This window comes from Micropterus dolomieu, linkage group LG16 (assembly GCF_021292245.1).
Source record: "Micropterus dolomieu isolate WLL.071019.BEF.003 ecotype Adirondacks linkage group LG16, ASM2129224v1, whole genome shotgun sequence".
Lineage (NCBI taxonomy): Eukaryota > Metazoa > Chordata > Actinopteri > Centrarchiformes > Centrarchidae > Micropterus > Micropterus dolomieu.
The window spans coordinates 13,552,124-13,570,258 of NC_060165.1; the positions used below are offsets into that span (position 1 = coordinate 13,552,124).

General features: G+C 40.2%; 1 protein-coding gene across 3 annotated transcripts in view; it reads right to left on the reverse strand.

The window, feature by feature from the left end:
• LOC123984966 (ninjurin-2-like) overlaps positions 1-9,064 on the reverse strand; it is a 15,816-nt gene extending 6,752 nt beyond the window's left edge. For all 3 annotated transcript variants that reach the window (XM_046072256.1, XM_046072255.1, XM_046072257.1), the window contains exon 1: positions 9,001-9,064. In XM_046072256.1, the coding sequence (XP_045928212.1) occupies positions 9,001-9,024 (24 nt within the window). In that variant the 5' untranslated portion in view covers positions 9,025-9,064. The remainder of the gene's footprint in view (positions 1-9,000) is intronic.
• Between the last annotated feature and the right edge of the window lie 9,071 nt (positions 9,065-18,135).

Here is an 18,135-nt window from a genome sequence, read left to right on the forward strand (position 1 = left end):
GTTGGTGGATGGAGCGAGACATGATGTCCCAGATGTGCTCAATTGGATTCAGGTCTGGGGAACAGGCGGGCCAGTCCATAGCATCAATGCCTTCCTCTTGCAGGAACTGCTGACACACTCCAGCCACATGAGGTCTAGCACTGTGTTGCATTAGGAGGAACCCAGGGCCAACCGCACCAGCATATGGTCTCACAAGGGGTCTGAGGATCTCTTCTCGGTACCTAATGGCAGTCAGGCTACCTCTGGAGAGCACATGGAGGGCTGTGTGGCCCCCCAAAGAAATGCCACCCCACACCATTACTGACCCACCGCCAAACCGGTCATGCTGGAGGATGTTGCAGGCAGCAGAACATTCTCCACGAGTCTTGGCCCGTTCTCCAGACTCTGTCACGTCTGTCACATGTGCTCAGTGTGAACCTGCTTTCATCTGTGAAGAGCACAGGGCGCCAGTGGTGAATTTGCCAATCTTGGTATTCTCTGGCAAATGCCAAACGTCCTGCACAGTGTTGGGCTGTAAGCACAACCCCCACCTGTGGACGTCGGGCCCTCATACCACCCTCATGGAGTCTGTTTCTGACCGTTTGAGCAGACACATGCACATTTGTGGCCTGCTGGAGGTCATTTTGCAGGGCTCTGGCAGTGCTCCTCCTGCTCCTCCTTGCACAAAAGCGGAGGTAGCGGTCCTGCTGCTGGGTAGTTGCCCTCCTACGGCCTCCTCCACGTCCCCTGATGTACTGGCGTGTCTCCTGGTAGCGCCTCCATGCTCTGGACACTACGCTGACAGACACAGCAAACCTTCTTGCCACAGCTCGCATTGATGTGCAATCCTGGATGAGCTGCACTACCTGAGCCACTTGTGTGGGTTGTAGACTTCGTCTCATGCTACCACTAGAGTGAGAGCACCGCCAGCGTTCAGACGTGACCAAAACATCAGCCAGGAAGCATAGGAACTGAGAAGTGGTCTGTGGTCACCACCTGCAGAACCACTCCTTTATTGGGGGTGTCTTGCTAATTGCCTATAATTTCCACCTGTTGTCTATTCCATTTGCACAACAGCATGTGAAATTGATTGTCAGTCAGTGTTGCTTCCTAAGTGGACAGTTTGATTTCAAAGGAGTATGATTGACTTGGAGTTACATTGTGTTGTTTAAGTGTTCCCTTTATTTTTTTGAGCAGTGTATTATAGTATATTGTTGAATATGAAATGGAGATGCAAAAAAATGCTAATTAGCAACTTCATAGCCAGCATCTTTAATTAAATGCCGTTCACTTTTGTCTCTCCAAAGAAATCTCCCCAACATATTACCCCTTGTGTCACTGTCTTTTAAAAACAAAAACATGAATGACAATGAAACAGCATAGTAGAACAACACATTTTTCAAGTAATGGTAGAATAAATGCAACGTTTGTGTGTAAATATGCAAGGATTATCACATTGATTGAACACAGTTTAGACATGCTTGATGCCTTCATGGTTTCACACAGAGGACAATTAATAACAGAGTGCCATTGTTTCACTTTCAGTATGATTCTTTCATTGTGTTGAAACCAACAATGGTCCCATGAGCAACACAGGCACTGAGGGACATCAGCGGATCATGAGGTAAGACAGAACCTCACCCACCACCCACCCTTGTTCTTTCCCCGTCACTCCTGCCCTGCTCCCACTATTTTCCGTTAATACATTTGAAATCACAAATGACCTCACACAGCTAAGTAATACTATTGCATTAACCAAAATATTATTATTATCATTATTATATGTGTGTTGAACAGCCATATAATAAGTTGATAAAGCACACATTTGCTTATTTACACATCTCGCAGACATGAAGCAACATTAGCGTTGTAATGTTTCTGGCCACCTCATGAATGTAAGCCCAATATTCACTCTTTTATAGCTCCACCAACTCTTGCAGAAAATATCTGGAGTTTTCGCAGGTAAATGCTCCATTATGTTGACCAGCTAACTGTGTCTGTCTGCCTCTTGGTGCTGAACAAGTAGCGTACAGTGAGTTTTTTAGCCGACAACAGCTGCCTGCTGCATTGGAAACTACGCCAATGAGAGCGACCAGATTTCATCAAAACAGTAAAGCTAATACAACCAGCAGAAAGATGCTAAAATGCCCCACAGAGCAGAAGGAACTGAAGTTGTTGACTGATAATTCTGTGTAGGTTTGCCACTACAAACGACCCTTTTACATGACACATATAGTCATTTGACCCATTGTTAATATAAAAATATTAATAAGAGCAGCTAAAGTTGTATTTTACATTGTTTATATTGGTTGAAGTCAATAAACTAGCAAAATAAATTATTGGCAACCACATTCAAAGACTTTTATCTCGTGGACTCTTGCTGACATCTGAACAAACAACAGACATACCGGCACACACGCAATGACTGACATCCACATACAGTCACACACACACGCTGGCAGCCACACAAGCCACATATTTACATGTTCTCATAGTTCAACATTTTGGGACTTACACTTATTCGATTTCTTTCCGATGATTAAATGAGAGGATTTTTTAAAAAAATCAATTTCACATCTGTGAATTGACTCCTACTTAATGCACACACTTTATGCTTTACACCCCCACCACAACCCTCTAAAGCATCGTATATGTTTATGACATTGTACATGTTTATGTCTATTTTTATCGGTATGCCGTTCCACAGTGTGTGGCTGTGTCTCTCTATATGTGATTGGCTGGGATCCAGGCACAGTGCACAGTACACTATAGACCTCTATGAGTTACACATTTAAGTGAAGTGTATGGCACCTCAAACCACGGCAGCTAAATGTAGCTGCTTTACATGTGCAGTTGATAAGCAACGCGCACTTCTCTAAAAAAATAAATACATCTTTATGAATTCTAGGAAAAACCATTAAATAGCTACATTGTTTTTATGAGCAGGGTGTGTACACAAAGCTACATGGAAAGTTTGTGAAAAGATAGACATACAGTGAACTTGGATTTAAGTCTGCTGTGCATTTGTAATAGATGTGTGTGTGCATGTGTGTGTGTGTGTCTGTGTGTGAGTGAATTATAGTGTTGTGAGTTACAGTGTCCCAGTGGGGGAGCCTCAGCACTAGAGAGGGGGTTTCCTGTTCTTTCTTGGCAGATATGACTGGAACAAGTGGATGAGGAACAAAAGTGTGACACAACACTGTTGGCCTGAGGCTGCCGCTAGTGATTTATTTCATGTGTACTAATCAACTCAAGGTTTTAAGGGTCATCATTTAGTTACCCTGACAAATAATGTCTTTATGAAATATATCATGCAGAGTCCAGAATGAGTCTTTCGCCGGTTGAAAAATAACATTTAAATTTAATATCGGAGTCAATATTTTAAATCCTACTCAAGTCAAACTAAGGAGAGGAGACATGTGTCTATGGTAAGAATACTTCTGCTTTATATCTGCTGTGTTTCACTCTGTGACACAATAATTGCAGATTTGTGAAAGAGAAAGAGCAGGAGACAGGGAGACTGGTCTGTGTGTGTGTGTGTGTGTGTGTGAAAATCGAATTGTTTATATCTGGTGGAAGTTTCGTCTGGTATCGCTCATCTTGGCTCTTTTCGCAAAAGCTCCCTCTCTGAACCTTGCGAAAATCTTTTCACATTTCTGCACACACGCACAAACGGCAGCGAACTGGGCTTCCCATAAAGCTGCTTAAGATTCAAACCGAGTCGGCTGTCATTTCCCCCCCAATATGAAAAGAAAACACCTCAGCCCCCTCTCCACCCCCCAGACAGAGGAAGAAGAGGAAAGAGAGGAAAAGAGATATATGAAAAGCGGAATGGGGCAGTAAAGAAAAAAGAGAGAAGATGAAGAAGAATCTGTGAGGAAGGCGGAATGACAAAATTTTAGAAACAGAGCAGAGAAAAAATGGGAGTGAGGGCAGAAAGAAACAAAGATATGAAGTACTGTATATTCACTTTATAAAAGTTAATTTCAAAATGAGTACACACACACTTGATCATACAACATAACCATGTCTTAGTGTTCCTGTATTATGCAGCAAAAAAACCCCCAATTCAAATCCTGAATAGGCCCTAAGCTTAGACCTGTTATTTTGAACATCCATTAATATGATTATTATTGTTATCACTCATACGACTTCATATTGCAAGCAAAGCACATTGGTAACCACTTACACCACATGCTGGTTTTTCACTTTAATGGATATCAGATTCTACCGGGTCAAAATACTATGTATAGTTTGGACATACAAAACAAAGATAACATTACACACCCATTACACAACATCATCATCATTTCGTCATGTTCATTTTAAGATGAAGGTCAGTTGGGTCTCGGATGAAAGTTCCCAGAATCACACACACAAGCACACACAAACACACACTTTCTCGTACTTCACACCCATACTCAGAATGTGGCATTTGGCATGTAGGGGTCAAGAAGGGGTTATGTACACATACACACACACACACACACACACACACACACACACACACACACACACACACACACACACACACACACATAGCGTCAAAGAGAGGCAGCAATGTATTCTGGGAGGTGAGAGAAGTGGGAAGGAGATGAGAGGGACAGTAGTCATGGAGGGACACAAAGCACCAGACACAAAAACAGATGGATAAAATAACACCTGAGAATACAGTTGTTGCCATTGTTAAAGCACATGTAGACCTATTATTTTGATCATCTGTCAATATGATTATTATTGTTGTTGGTATAAGTGGCATGTAGAGTAAGACCGGCCTTAAAGTGACCCTGCCCTTCTGGCATCTGCCAAAGTCACTCAATGGCCAGTTCAGGCTTGTTCACAAGAAACAGCTTTGCACCTATCTGAAAAATAGCTGTCATGCTCGCAGGGTAGCAGTGAATTTAACTTTCATTTTGTGCCTCACACCCTTCCACTAAGAGGTGAAGTCTATGTTTCTTTACAGAACTGTACGGTACACTAAGAAGACTGATTTACATAAATAAAGAAAATAGAATATCACCCTCCCTTATCTTTTGAAAAGTAACCCATACTAGATCTTGTATGGAGGAAAAGCCTTACTGCATTGACTTCTACAGATTTAAAGGTATAAGTTAATAACTTTTTTCCCCCATTAAATACAATTAGCAAGTCAACACTAATCACCCTTATGACCATATAATGGCGTGGCAGACCAATATAGGAAGAAGTGCTACATCTTGCAAGCAAAGCACATTGAATGGTAACCACTTTCACCAGATGCTATTCTTTCAGGCTGCTTAATTTGATTGATTATGAGAAAGACCTTCAAAGCTGTTGTACACAGACAAATATTACAGGGAAGTGGTGTCATTTTATTTTTAAAGCACCATTTAACCACTATGGAGCTACCCTCTTCTGAGAGTGTGACCATTTAGCTGTCTTTGAAACATGACTGTGATGCTTAGAAAGGTTGTGTGACTCCCATTAATTCTGTGTCAGAGCTGCACACCCTGTTGCTGTGGTCTATACATAGAGAGTGACTTAGAGGTGTAAAGCCTTCACACCATAGAAATAGATTCATCGTGGTAGGTTCACACAGACACAGCATAAATCCAATTTTGGCAAATTACACGCTTTCCTTTGGGCTTGAAGCTGTGCTGAGAGCGGTATGTCGGGATATTGAGAAGATGTCATCAACTCAGAAACTCACTCAAAATCAAGCAGTCCAAATATAAATCTAGCGTCAAACTGTATTTAAAATCCTGTGTGACTTTTACAAAGGTGCTATCTCATAGCAGATTATATAAAGCCAGGTCATATCCCAAAATGACTTAAAGGGCAAATCCAGATAGTTTAGATCAAGTTCATTTTTATTCACTAAAATCTCTTCTGGACAAAACATGGGATTCACCAAGCACTAAAAGACATTCAAGGTGCACCACGAGTACTAGTTCATGGCACAAAATAAGCACACTATAAAAAGGTTTTAATTGGTTTGTTAAATGATACTAAGGATCATCACGAATTGTCAAGATTTCTAGGTATGAAAACTGGAATATGGGAATTTTCAGCCATTTAAACAATAACTAAATAAAAAATAATGAATCTTAATAAATCATTCAGTCCAAAAGGAAAGAAAAACACCAGCATCATTGCACTTGAAAGTCTTGATCTTGGAAACAGCAGTCGTCATTTAACAACATCACCACATGGTCCACTCCATTCTGGAGCTTTTAATCGTATCACTTGATCTTCCTCAGCAGATAGAGACTGCCCACTTTAAAGACTTCTCATCCATGTTAGCTTAAGTTTGATAATGGAAGCTCTTTCTTCCCCTTGAAAACGACAAAACAACAGGGAAACTCCAGCTCTTGAGGAAGACTGTGTGACACAATCGAAAGCTTCAGAGCAGCTACTGAGAGGACCCTGTGCTGAAAAAGACATCACATGTGATTCCAACAAGCTTAAAGGCTGGCTGCAGTATTTGCTAGTTAGTCATCTGAATGAGCCATATGTATCAACTGAGGCTATAAATTACCAGTGGAGGTTTCCGATTGTAAGGAAAACCACATCTAATTATATAGCTGGTATTCTAAAGGAGAATATCCATTTCATAATTCTTTTCACAACCACACCGCTACACCTGCTGCATCTTAAACCGTAAGTACAGTAGCAGCCAGCCATCTGTCTGGTTAAAACAACATGGCAAAGACATGTGAGATGCAAAATGTAGTGATGTTAGCATCAATGATATGAATACAAACCGCTAGCTGCTGTTATGAACATACAGGATGTGAATTGTGCTGACAAAGCAATTACTTAAACATCCACACACATGCACATGCTTGCACTCGTTTCTGCTTTTCTAGGAATAACCACATTTCTCCCTTCACATCTGTCAACTATTGATTACGCCGTTGAAATGAAATGGAAGTGAAAATGAAATAGTTGTAGCAAAGCCTTGGCATCTGTGAATGTAAACATTTACATTCTGAGCCACATGATATGATTGTCACTGCCTTAGTGGCTGATAAATGTGCTATATGTTATCAGCTTATCTGTTGTTACGGGTGTTGCCAACAGTCATTGCGGTCTTCATCGCCATGTTGTTACTTTAATTCTTGCAAATTGCTACTAAAATATAGACCAGTGCTCTGCTTCAGCTTCTGTAACAGCTTACTGTGGTTAAAGTGACCACTTGTCCCCCAACATTACAGATATAGGGCACATTGCACAATGTTTTTACAAATGGTAGTATTGTTCAAGGTCTCACTGATATGCAAGTGTAACTCGTCAAAACATGAGAGTTATTGTGTGTGTGTGTGTGTGTGTGTGTGTGTGTGTGTGAGAGAGAGAGAGAGATAATTCCAGTGTAAACTGTGTTCAGTTACATGAAAGTACAGAACCAGCATTCATGAGTGAAAGATTCGGAGGTGGTTAGCAAGCAGGTAAACAACCTTATTTTTCCTGTTACACACAACTGCTGCAACTGTCATCCTGTTGACAGAGACTTGCCTGGGTCCACTCCCCCGAGCTGGTCTAACACCATGACATCAAACAGTGGTTTCTCGGTTAAAAGGGACTAACAATTAGCTGATCAGCACCACAGGTGGGACTAATGCCGTTGTCAAGCTGTTGTAAAGCTGTGTGCCAGTCAGTTAAGATTATACCAATGTTAACAATGTTTTGTGATCATTGATTTACAGCAAGCAAATGGTTCTCTAAATAATCCATTCAAAATTGCTGCAACAGCGACAAATAATCTAACTCACTCAGGTCATACAGCACTTCTTGCATGCACACACACAAAAAGCAGGTAAAAATTAGAAAATATAAGATACATAATTTTCACAAAATATAAAAAAGTTCATTTAGGTGGGGAAACCCATTAGTTACTAAGGTCAGTTCCTGAGGAAATTATTTAATTTTGCAAATTGATTTGAAATGAACAACATTTGAAAAAGCAACACTTAAAAGTACTGAGATTATGCATATTAAGTGTGGATGACCCTGAAGCCCACTCAGCTCCTGTGTGCCTTTTCTGCCACATCTGTCACTGTCTCTTTCTCACACACACACACACACACACACACACACACACACACACACACACACACACACACACAGACAGAGACATGTAGAGAGAGAGAGAGTCTTGAGTAATAGCACTTTGTTCACTGGAAACTGTGTAGCTAAATATACCAGTAACTGATAGCCCTGCTGGTTGATACCACCAGAGGAACCTAACAGGCAGGAATACTGCTGGCCCTAACACTGATACTGAAGATGAATCGCAACAGACACCAGTTTGTGTTTGTGTGTGTGTGCGTGGTGGGGTGTCAGTAGAGTTAAGAACGCTGTCTGCATACCCATAACTGTAGTGAATTATGACTCACAGGCTTATTTGACAGAACTGAACTCTAATAACCGAAATGTTTGATACTTTAAAAATTACAAAACATGCCTTACAATGTATATGCCAAAGAAAGAAAAGAAAGCTATTTTTAAAAGGGTCTTATGATTAAATATCTGGTGCGCTAACCTATCTTAACCCCCTCCTCTTGGCATTAGTGAGTACCTGCTCTGTTGACTCGCTGCTGCATTAGAGAAATTTATTAGCCTTTGCACCCAGGCCCTAATTGATATTTGATGGATGTTGCCATCGTAACTTGGTCTTAGAATAGAGTACGGGCACTCAGCTGAACCCAGCGAGCCACACAGCAACCCTCTGATCCTCAGCTCTCACATACGCAGGACATACCACAGCTTTGCGGCAAAATTTAGGACAGGAGTCACAGATTGACCAGAACTGAGAGAAAGGGAGACGAAGGAGTGAAGGGAAGAGGGGTCGAAAAAGAGGGGGAACCAGAAAAGAAGTAGACAGACAGAAAAATGCACCTATACTCCTACTATTCACATTTTTCTTTCCTTGTGTTTCTTCCCTTGTTTTCTTTCTTTCTATTTCCTCTCTGTCTTTAACTGTCTCTATCTCTCTCTCTCTTTTCCCACACAATTTTCTCTGTCTTTTTTGGGTGTACTAACCTGCAGAGGGCCGCTGGCTGGCATGGTGGATCTCAGCGATGTCAGGTCGATGTCTCGGCCCTGCTCCCCTCTCTCTGTTTTCCCAAGTCCCTGCATAATAAAACCCGTAGCAAGCAAGCAACCAAGAACACACACACACTCGCGCACTTGAGTGTTGCCCCCACGGCAGTGAAAATGCTAATGCAAGGATGGCAGTGGTCGTAATGAAAAGAAATGATCCTGGACGCCAGGCACCAAGCACCAGGCAAGGCCAGGGAGGACAGCGCAGAGACAAACAAACAGCTTATTCACTCCATCCGCGTCTCCCCCGCTCCCTCTGTCTCACATTGCACTCTTTCAGCCTTCTGTCTCCCTCCATTCTACCCCCTGCATCAAATCTAGGTTGTAAAAATAGGCTGGAATACCAAATGAACCATCATGCTGAAAACCAGGCAAATATTGTCAGAGTGTTCGACTAGTACCATATTTAAAGTTAGTCTTGTCCCTCTCTATGGCTCTTATTTGAGTTACCAAGTACTGCAAACCAATGAACACAAAGTTGTGTCTATTTGTGCGTGTTTGCTCAACAAAAACATTCTGCTGTATTTCTCTTACGTTTTCTGAGGTCACACGTCTTCTCATGAAAGCACTGAGGCTCCACTGTAAGGAGTTTACGGCTCTGGGGACCCCAGGCTCTGTAACAGGGACCCAAACATACCATGCGCAAAGGAGAGAGGCCAAGTGACACCAGCAGTTTAAGAGACGGATATCTCAAAACCTGGACGAATAAAATCAAAACTGCCTGCATAGCTGCCCACCACCCGAGGTGAGTCAAATATATGTTTTATAATTTGCAAAGAAGAGTTAAAGTCAGTAAAGTGGTTATTTCCAGGAATACAGAAGTATCTATTTGTGATTACATTATAAGTGACTGGTCAAACCAGACTAAGTAAGGCTGGTGTTTTGAATTGAGCAAGGGTACGTTTTATAGCTTGTGAACTTAACTTTTTATTTGAAAGAGGAAGAATGTGTTATCGCTTCTTTCAAAAGCTTTACTATTATAGAGGCTTAGACCAATGTAAGTTACATTTAACAGCAGTATTTAAAATGTAGAAGAACATAAACATAGAGGACCCAATAGCCTTCCCTGTGAGACTAGAAAAAAAAAAAGTTTTAAAATGAAAAGGAAGGTTTATTAGATCATAAGGCTGAAAGGTCTTTTGTGAAACCGAGGAGACACTGGAATGTGCTGCAGTTGACTTTGGGGAGAGAGAGAGAGAAAAAAAAGGCTCGCAGTGGACACACAAGGATAACACACCACAAACAAATACACAACTGAAACACTGAATTATTTTCTCGGGCGTCTCTCTCATACACACAACACACACATCAGACCAACAGCACCTGACGAGAAACATACGTGAAAGACAAGAAAATAAAGCTTGTCTCTTCTTCTCGCTCTCTCTCTGTCTCGTTCAAACCCACACACACATATACACTGTGTCCTGAGGGGACTGGTGGTTGTCAACAGTGATTAAACACACTGCTGCAAGCTCATAATCCTCAAAAGAATGATCACCTCAATAGCAGGAATTGCATTAGGTTAAGTGTACCTGAACAGAACATCACACAAACCACACGTACAGTAAACCACTTTGTGAAGAAAAGTGGGGCTCTTTGGTTTAAGAAAAGGAATGGTTTCCATATTGGGCCAACAGGTAACTTGGTGTATTATTTTTCTTTTCAATAACTTCTAAAAACTTTGATGTTTTTGGTACTATAAGTGCTATATGGCTCTCCTATCCCACATCTATCCCACTTAATGCTAATGCATCCAGGCGTGCGGCCTTCTGTAATCATTAACTGTTGACAGAGCTGATGTACTGTAATTCATTTCCTGAGATAAGTATTGTATAGCTTAATATCCATCAGTCCTGATCTGTTCCAGTCCTGAGCACTCTCCACTTTAATATGAAAATAAAAATAGTAGCAAACAGCTAATAAACTAATAACTAACACAATAAATAAACCTACCAACATAAACTGTTAACACCTCTAATACAACATCTATAGTAAGCACAAGCACAAATGTACAGAAGAACATACCTTGTGTGTGTGTGTGTGTCGGTGTGTGTGTGTTGGCATTTATTTAGGACACAGCTTAAGGGACTGAGCTGTAGTCAATTTTCTCTACAATAATAGATAATGTGTTTGCTCTCTTCAGGGCAAATAAGCTGAAGCATCTGCCCTTTCACTTTTTATTTCTTCATACATTTGCATTAACAAGCTTCCAGGAACTGTGCTAATGTCAGCTGACATTGCCCAAGAAGTTATTTGGGTTTTGAGGTTTTCCAGAATTACACTTCTGCCGTCCTTCAGGGATTTTGGGTTGTATAGAATCTATTCAGTGGCACATAATGGACTATTTGACTCGTGCGTGGATAGTTGGACTATTTGAGCAGCAGATTCCAAGTTAATCCCTAAATGAGAGGTTAAAAACAAACCATTCTGCCCACATTTCTTTTCCTTTAATCATTCCTAGAAACTGACATCAGACACCATTTATTCAGCCAAACCTCCTCATTCTTTGGTTCCTAAAAAAACAGAAAGTCTTTAGAAGACATCAGGCTTTCCCAGTTCTCAAGAAAAAATAAGTGTAGATAAAATAGTTTCCTGATATATATAGTAAACATCTTTACTCCCTGTCCTGGTTTACAGAGACTAACGTTATGATGTTTGTGACAGACAGCCGCCTAAATGTGCAATCCTATTTAAAAAATGGTTGCTTTGGTTTGTACACGTCTGTAAACACAGTGAAGATGAACAAGTACTTCAGGGCATGCTTGCCTGGTTTGTGCAGGTTTCTATGTGTATATTTACAGTAAATGTGAAAGCCAAAAGTAAAGCTGTAAAATCTAATACCTGTAATTTTGTTTAATCGTCAACAACATTTTGCATTCAGGGGTTTTGTGCCACTTCTGCTCTTGATGTAGTGAGAAGGTATTGCGAAACACAAAACCTGCTACACAGGCTTTGTGTTTACAGTGTCTTTTCTCCGGAAATGGAAATAATTTTTATTTGTGAAAATTAATAGTTATTAATAGCATACTTTCCATGAAAGCACATTTCAGATGTGATTAGCCTGAGGTCATTTGAATCCATTTTTAAAAATGACTCATGCTAGTTTATAAAAGTAACACATTACATGTCACATGAAGCTCTTGGGATAAGGTCAGTGAACTAACGGGGTTTATGTCGTACGTATGACGTGTGTACTTCCAGGTGCAAATGCATGGCCTTGTTCTCAATGAAAATCCTCATGTGCTGTTTTAATTTTACTTACACAACAATTGCAGGCATGACACTAGTAATGTGGTGTTAATGAGGTGAAGTTACAAGTTGTCTCATAAGAACTCTGGGAAAGGCTCTCGCAGGGGCAAAACTCTGAAGTTTAAAAGTGTAGAAATGGAATAAACAATATTTAACTGCTCTACTGTATGTGAAGATTCCAAGTCATAGTAGGTACCCAAGGAAGGTTAAAATCAAGGGCAACTGGACTTGGTTGAAGATACTTGAAGACGTTTCGCCTCTCATTCGAGGGGCTTTGTCTGCTCTGACTGACAGGTAGGGAATCCCAGCCGTTTAACATCTGTGGGGTTGTTGTCAAGGTGATCGATACCACTTGGTTCGTTAGTCCTCCTGGCTGTTGTAACAACAATCGTGGATGTTGGAGTCACTTGAGGCCAAGTCTGAATGACCATCGTCGGCACTGTCACATCAGCATTGTCACAGGCCAAATGTGAGTGTTTGTTCACTCTCCTGGGAAGAGATTAAGGGACAGCCTCCCCCATTCAGCGATGGTCTCTTTATTCTGGTGTAAATGGCCTGTTTCACTCTTCTTTTTGAGCCATCTGTCCTCCCAGTCCAAAATATGTACATGGTTGTCATTGAAAGCATGTCCCTTGTCCTTCAAATGTAGATAAACTGCAGAGTCTTAGCCTGATGAGTTGGCCCTTTTGTGTTAAGCCTTGCATTTGTGTAATGGTTGTTTTCGTTTCCCCAGCATGTCAGGCTAACTAGCTTACTACCTATAGCGGTAATTGACCATTATTTCCAAGCGCAAAAAGCACATCATTAACTCGCATTAGTTTGTTGGCTTACACGGTTATATTTAAACTAAGCACGTTCCCAAAAAACACATTCACGATGTAGTATTTTCTGACTGTGGAAACCTGTCCTGGGTGCCATCAGAGTGTAATCTGTCCTCCTCTTTAATGTCCTCTAAAAAGTTCACACTCCAGCAACACCAGCCACTTTCATTATCTGAGATAGTGTTATGTCTACAAATACAACAGTTATTTCTCATCATAAAAGCTTTACCTCTTCTAACGTTAAAAGTAAAAACATCTTGTTTGAAAATGCAAACAAGTAAGTTGAGCAGCCACAGGTTAGAACAAAATAGTATGACATTACATTTTTCCTTATTATAATTATAATACTAGTGCTCTACTCTGAAATACAAAAACAGTAGTGTTTCTTTATTTCCATGTCTTCTCCAGGGAGCATTTTCATAATGCAGTTAGCCATCGTATTGTCACCACTCATGTAGTTAATGTTAGCACAATTTGGTAGCTAGCTCCAGCTAATGAAATCTTTGTCATTTCTGAAATAAAAAAAAACAAACAAAAAAACAAAAATTAAGTATTATGAGTGGTAAATCTGCCACCTTTATCATTGTAAACTGCATGTGTGCTGTGTGAAAATGCAAAGGGGGGAAGTTCGGGGGGGGGGTTGATCTTGAGAGGACAAATCAACTGTGGTGACACGTGACACTTTGTGTAATGATACTGACAGGGACATATACAATCCTCTTTGTGGAGCTATTAATCTTTGTCTCATTCATTTGTACTCACATTCTCTCTCTCTCTCTCTCTCTCACACACACAAACACAAAGATAGGGTTTCAACAGTTGAGTACCAGGCTGCGCTGACCTCTCGCTACCTCTGTCGACACACATGCACTTACAAACACCAAGCAGACAGTGCCAGTCTCTCATTCTGGCGATGATAAAAGGGGCCTTTATGCTTTAGATGTTCATCATAGTGATGCAAGCACACACTTACACACACACTTACACACACACACACACACACACACACACACACACACACACACAATTTCAAAGTTAATATAGCAACTTTGCAAATCCAAGCATCTGATACCGGCTGATAACAGTGTACCTTATCAGACCAAACACCCACGTGCCTGCACACACACTAGCAGATATGTAAACACATATGATCACGCCCACATTCACCTGCAAACATATACACTGCAAACACAAGTGAAGGAGCAGGGTACCTTGGGATGAGGGTGTAACTAAAAGCCCAGATCAAGTGCTGTTTGTATCGCTTACAGACGAGCAGGTGCACATGTGCTTTCATGTAGTACACCTGCTCAGAGTGTGACAGTTCAAGTTTTGACTTACAGGCTTCCCCATTGTCTTTCTAGGACCCCAAACATGTTCTACTGCCAAGCATAGTGTACAGTAAAAACAATGATCCATTTAATTCACACAAACACCGATGTAGAGATAAGCCTGCTAAACAGAGAAGTAAAATTTAGTTTAACAAATTCAAATACCTCAAATGAATTGTTTAGTGAAAATTATTGACATTTTCTGTCTTAACAAGGATAATGGAGGCATAAAGAGTGGAAACAAGCGGAAACAGCTAGCTTGGAAGGAAAAGAATCTGGCTTGCACTATAAGACATTATATTTTATTTGTTTAATCCATATAAAAAATGAAATGCAAAAACAAGTTGTGGTTTTACAGGGGGTTATATGTATTTCAGTCAGACCCAAGCTAGCCAAATTTCCCTGCTACCATCTTTATGCTGAGCTAAGCTAAGCTAACAATCTCTTGGCTGGAGCTTCATTATCAACCGACAGCTATAAAAGTGGTATAAATCTTCTCATCTAACTCTTGGCAAGAAAGCGAATGATGGTATGTATAAATTAAATATACATACAAATATTACATTCATTTATTTATTTTTTTTACAAACTTTGCAGTGGCATAAACAACTAGCTTTTTAAGGAAAACATCAAAGCACTGAGTGTGTTGTCCTGACATACAGCTTGAGAAACCAAAACTCTATAAGGCAAAATGGGTCAACAGTTCATTCTAGTTTAAGTGTGTGTGTGTGTGTCCTGGACCCCTGCTGTATCCATTAATATCTTTACAAAATGAGGACTGATGTTGCAGCAATTTATGGAGATTGGATGTTTCTGAAGGTGCTGTATATAAAATTTGAATGATTCAGTCACCGCAGGAGGGCTTTGATAACAAAAAAGGTTGACAAAGCACCCAGGCAGTGAGAGAGACTGCAAGCAAAATTCATCATGCACACACACAGACACAGACGTGCATGACGTTCAACCATGTAGAAATAAAATGTTTCCTTATTGAAACTGCTTTTGTTGTATTCGAAATTACTTCAATCTCAGCATCACATGAAAATTACCCTCGTTTTTTTTTCCAACATTGAACACACACACACACACACACACACACACACACACACACACACACACTATAAGGCTGAATGTTTTCTTGTGGCTTTAAAATCCTTACTTCCCAGGGATACATTACTTATTTTCCGGGGGAAACAGGAAATTAGATTTTAAAGCAGAACTGTAGATAATCAAAAAATGGTGCACGTTCATTTTTTTGCTGTCATTTTCAAATACTCATTAAATTAGATGGTAACATTTTCCACCTGTTGAATACTCCTCTACACCCCAATTTTGGAGAGAGAGACTTGCTTGTGTTTTTAAGCCAAATCTTGACCCATCTGCACATTTTATCTTCAACGCTGCACATTTGTTTTAACAAGATTTAGCTGCAGAGGTTTACTGTAAGCTTTTGCATGAAAAGAAACAGTTGCTGACTGAAAGCTTTATCCTATTTTGTTAACTCAATGACTACATTTCAAGGCCATACAGTATTTATGACAATTGTGGTTTGGACAATGTGGCTTTGTTTTGTGAAGAATGTAGGTTCCGGCACATGCACACGCACAATGGTGCTGACAGGCACACACGTGCTGATAATGCCGGCTTCCCGCAGTTATTTTCCTCAATGAAAAGGAATGGATTTGGGGGAAAAATCCCAGTAATTCTGGGATTGAAATCCCTCAACCATTAAGTATTTGCAAATACTTAGCTTTAACATGATTTGATAATAGTTTTGTATAACCGCTAACATCCCTTCCACCATTTCAGCTGATCTAAACCCACCCATGATGGATTTCCAAAAGGTAAAAGCAAACAGAGAATTATTATTTGGGCTTATCCTTTGTCCCACAATCAAGCCATTATGTTAAACTGCTATTAAAACAAGTTAGAAACATAGCCAAACAAAGCCAATTTTATGGGACTAGATGAAAATATGTAATTGTCTTCTTTGGGTCTTTCTCTTTTCTTTTTTTAATCACTCTCCATGTTTAATCACATTTGTCTTCCTCTCCTCTCCTCTCCTCTCCCATCCTCTCAGGCATTCTCTTCTTATACAATTACAGCTCAGCACCAAACCACCGTGTCATATTTAACCTACTCTTCTCTCCGCAGGGAGAAAGACCTAATTTGCGTTAATTGCCTCTAATTTGAACTTTTAGCAGGATAAGTGAGAAAATGTGTAAATATATTGACTTTGGCCCGAGTAGAATAATAGGTTTCTAACAGGTCTGTTGGGAGACAAAAGGAACCACAGAGTGAAAGGATAAAATGAGATGGTGGAGGATGAAAGTTAGCAGTAATATCAGGTGAAATAAAACTAGATATTTACTGAGAATGACAGACTGGACTCTTCAGTGCCACTATCTGGTAGAAGGATGTACTGCTCAGTGATTTGCACTGATCTCCATATTGTACTATGCCACAACACTTAATTACATGCATTAATTGATATCAAGTTAACTTTATTATGTTATACATACTTTGAATCAAACTGTATCTGTACTTTATCACTGCTGAGGGCATATTTCTGTATAATACTGCCTATATATCATATTTGTTGCAATATTTACGACACAAGATTAAAACACAATTCAAATGTTCACTAGCAAAAGGATGTACGGCACATTTATCAACAAAAACAGTGTGAATCAGATTGCACTCTTGAATCCAACCTTCTTCAGATGAAGAACCAGGGGTGTGTAGCCAAGGTTCCTTAATATAAGAAGAACTGTGGCACAATGGCAAAATCATTTATCACTACCTATGTATATGTACCAGTGTTAGATAAATGGCTAATTTATAAAGTGAACTGGACTCATGACTTGCATATTTCAGTATTTTCACTCCACTGGAGTTAATAATTTCCAAAAATTTCACATGGTGACAATTGTGCAAGCAGGCTGACAGGGAATACGAGGAAATAGACCCAGAATCCAAATGACAGGCAAGGTCCAGGGAAATAAATCTGAAAACACAGAAAACAAGGGAACACATTGACTAACTACTAGTGAGAGGAAGATAACTACGCTAGGACTCTGTCAACATAAAACAGGAAATAACTAAATAACACCCGAAACCATGATGGAAAAATATCAGCATGAACATCCAATATCCTACAATGCACATTATGCGTCTACAAGACTTGGTCCATTTTTCTCTCAAGATGCACACACTCACACCAAAGCACAGAGAGAGTGAGAGAGAGCAAAAGAGAGAGAGAGAGAGAGAGAGAGAGTTGCGTGCAGTGACACTGACAAGGGAAGTGACAAGTTCACTATTGCAACATGAGCTCTTTCAAAGCACATCCAAAGACCCAATTACATACAGCACACACACACCCCGAGTTACTGACATACCAGTCACAACTCAAGGGTTTGATTATACAGACTGTTGTGTGATGTTGTCACACGCAAAGAGTAAACTACTGTATTTTAAAAGAAAAACATTAACCGTACTGTTCCCTTCCTCAGTAAATTCTGCTGAGGTGCCCTTGATCAAGGCACTAAACCAGCTGCTTCACTTGTGTAATTTAGTTGTACTAAGAAGCTCTTTGTGTCTATACATTTGCGCAAAGCAGAGATAGAATGATGTGAAATAAGTCAAATGTTAGTGCACAAAAGTTTTTGTTTCAGTAT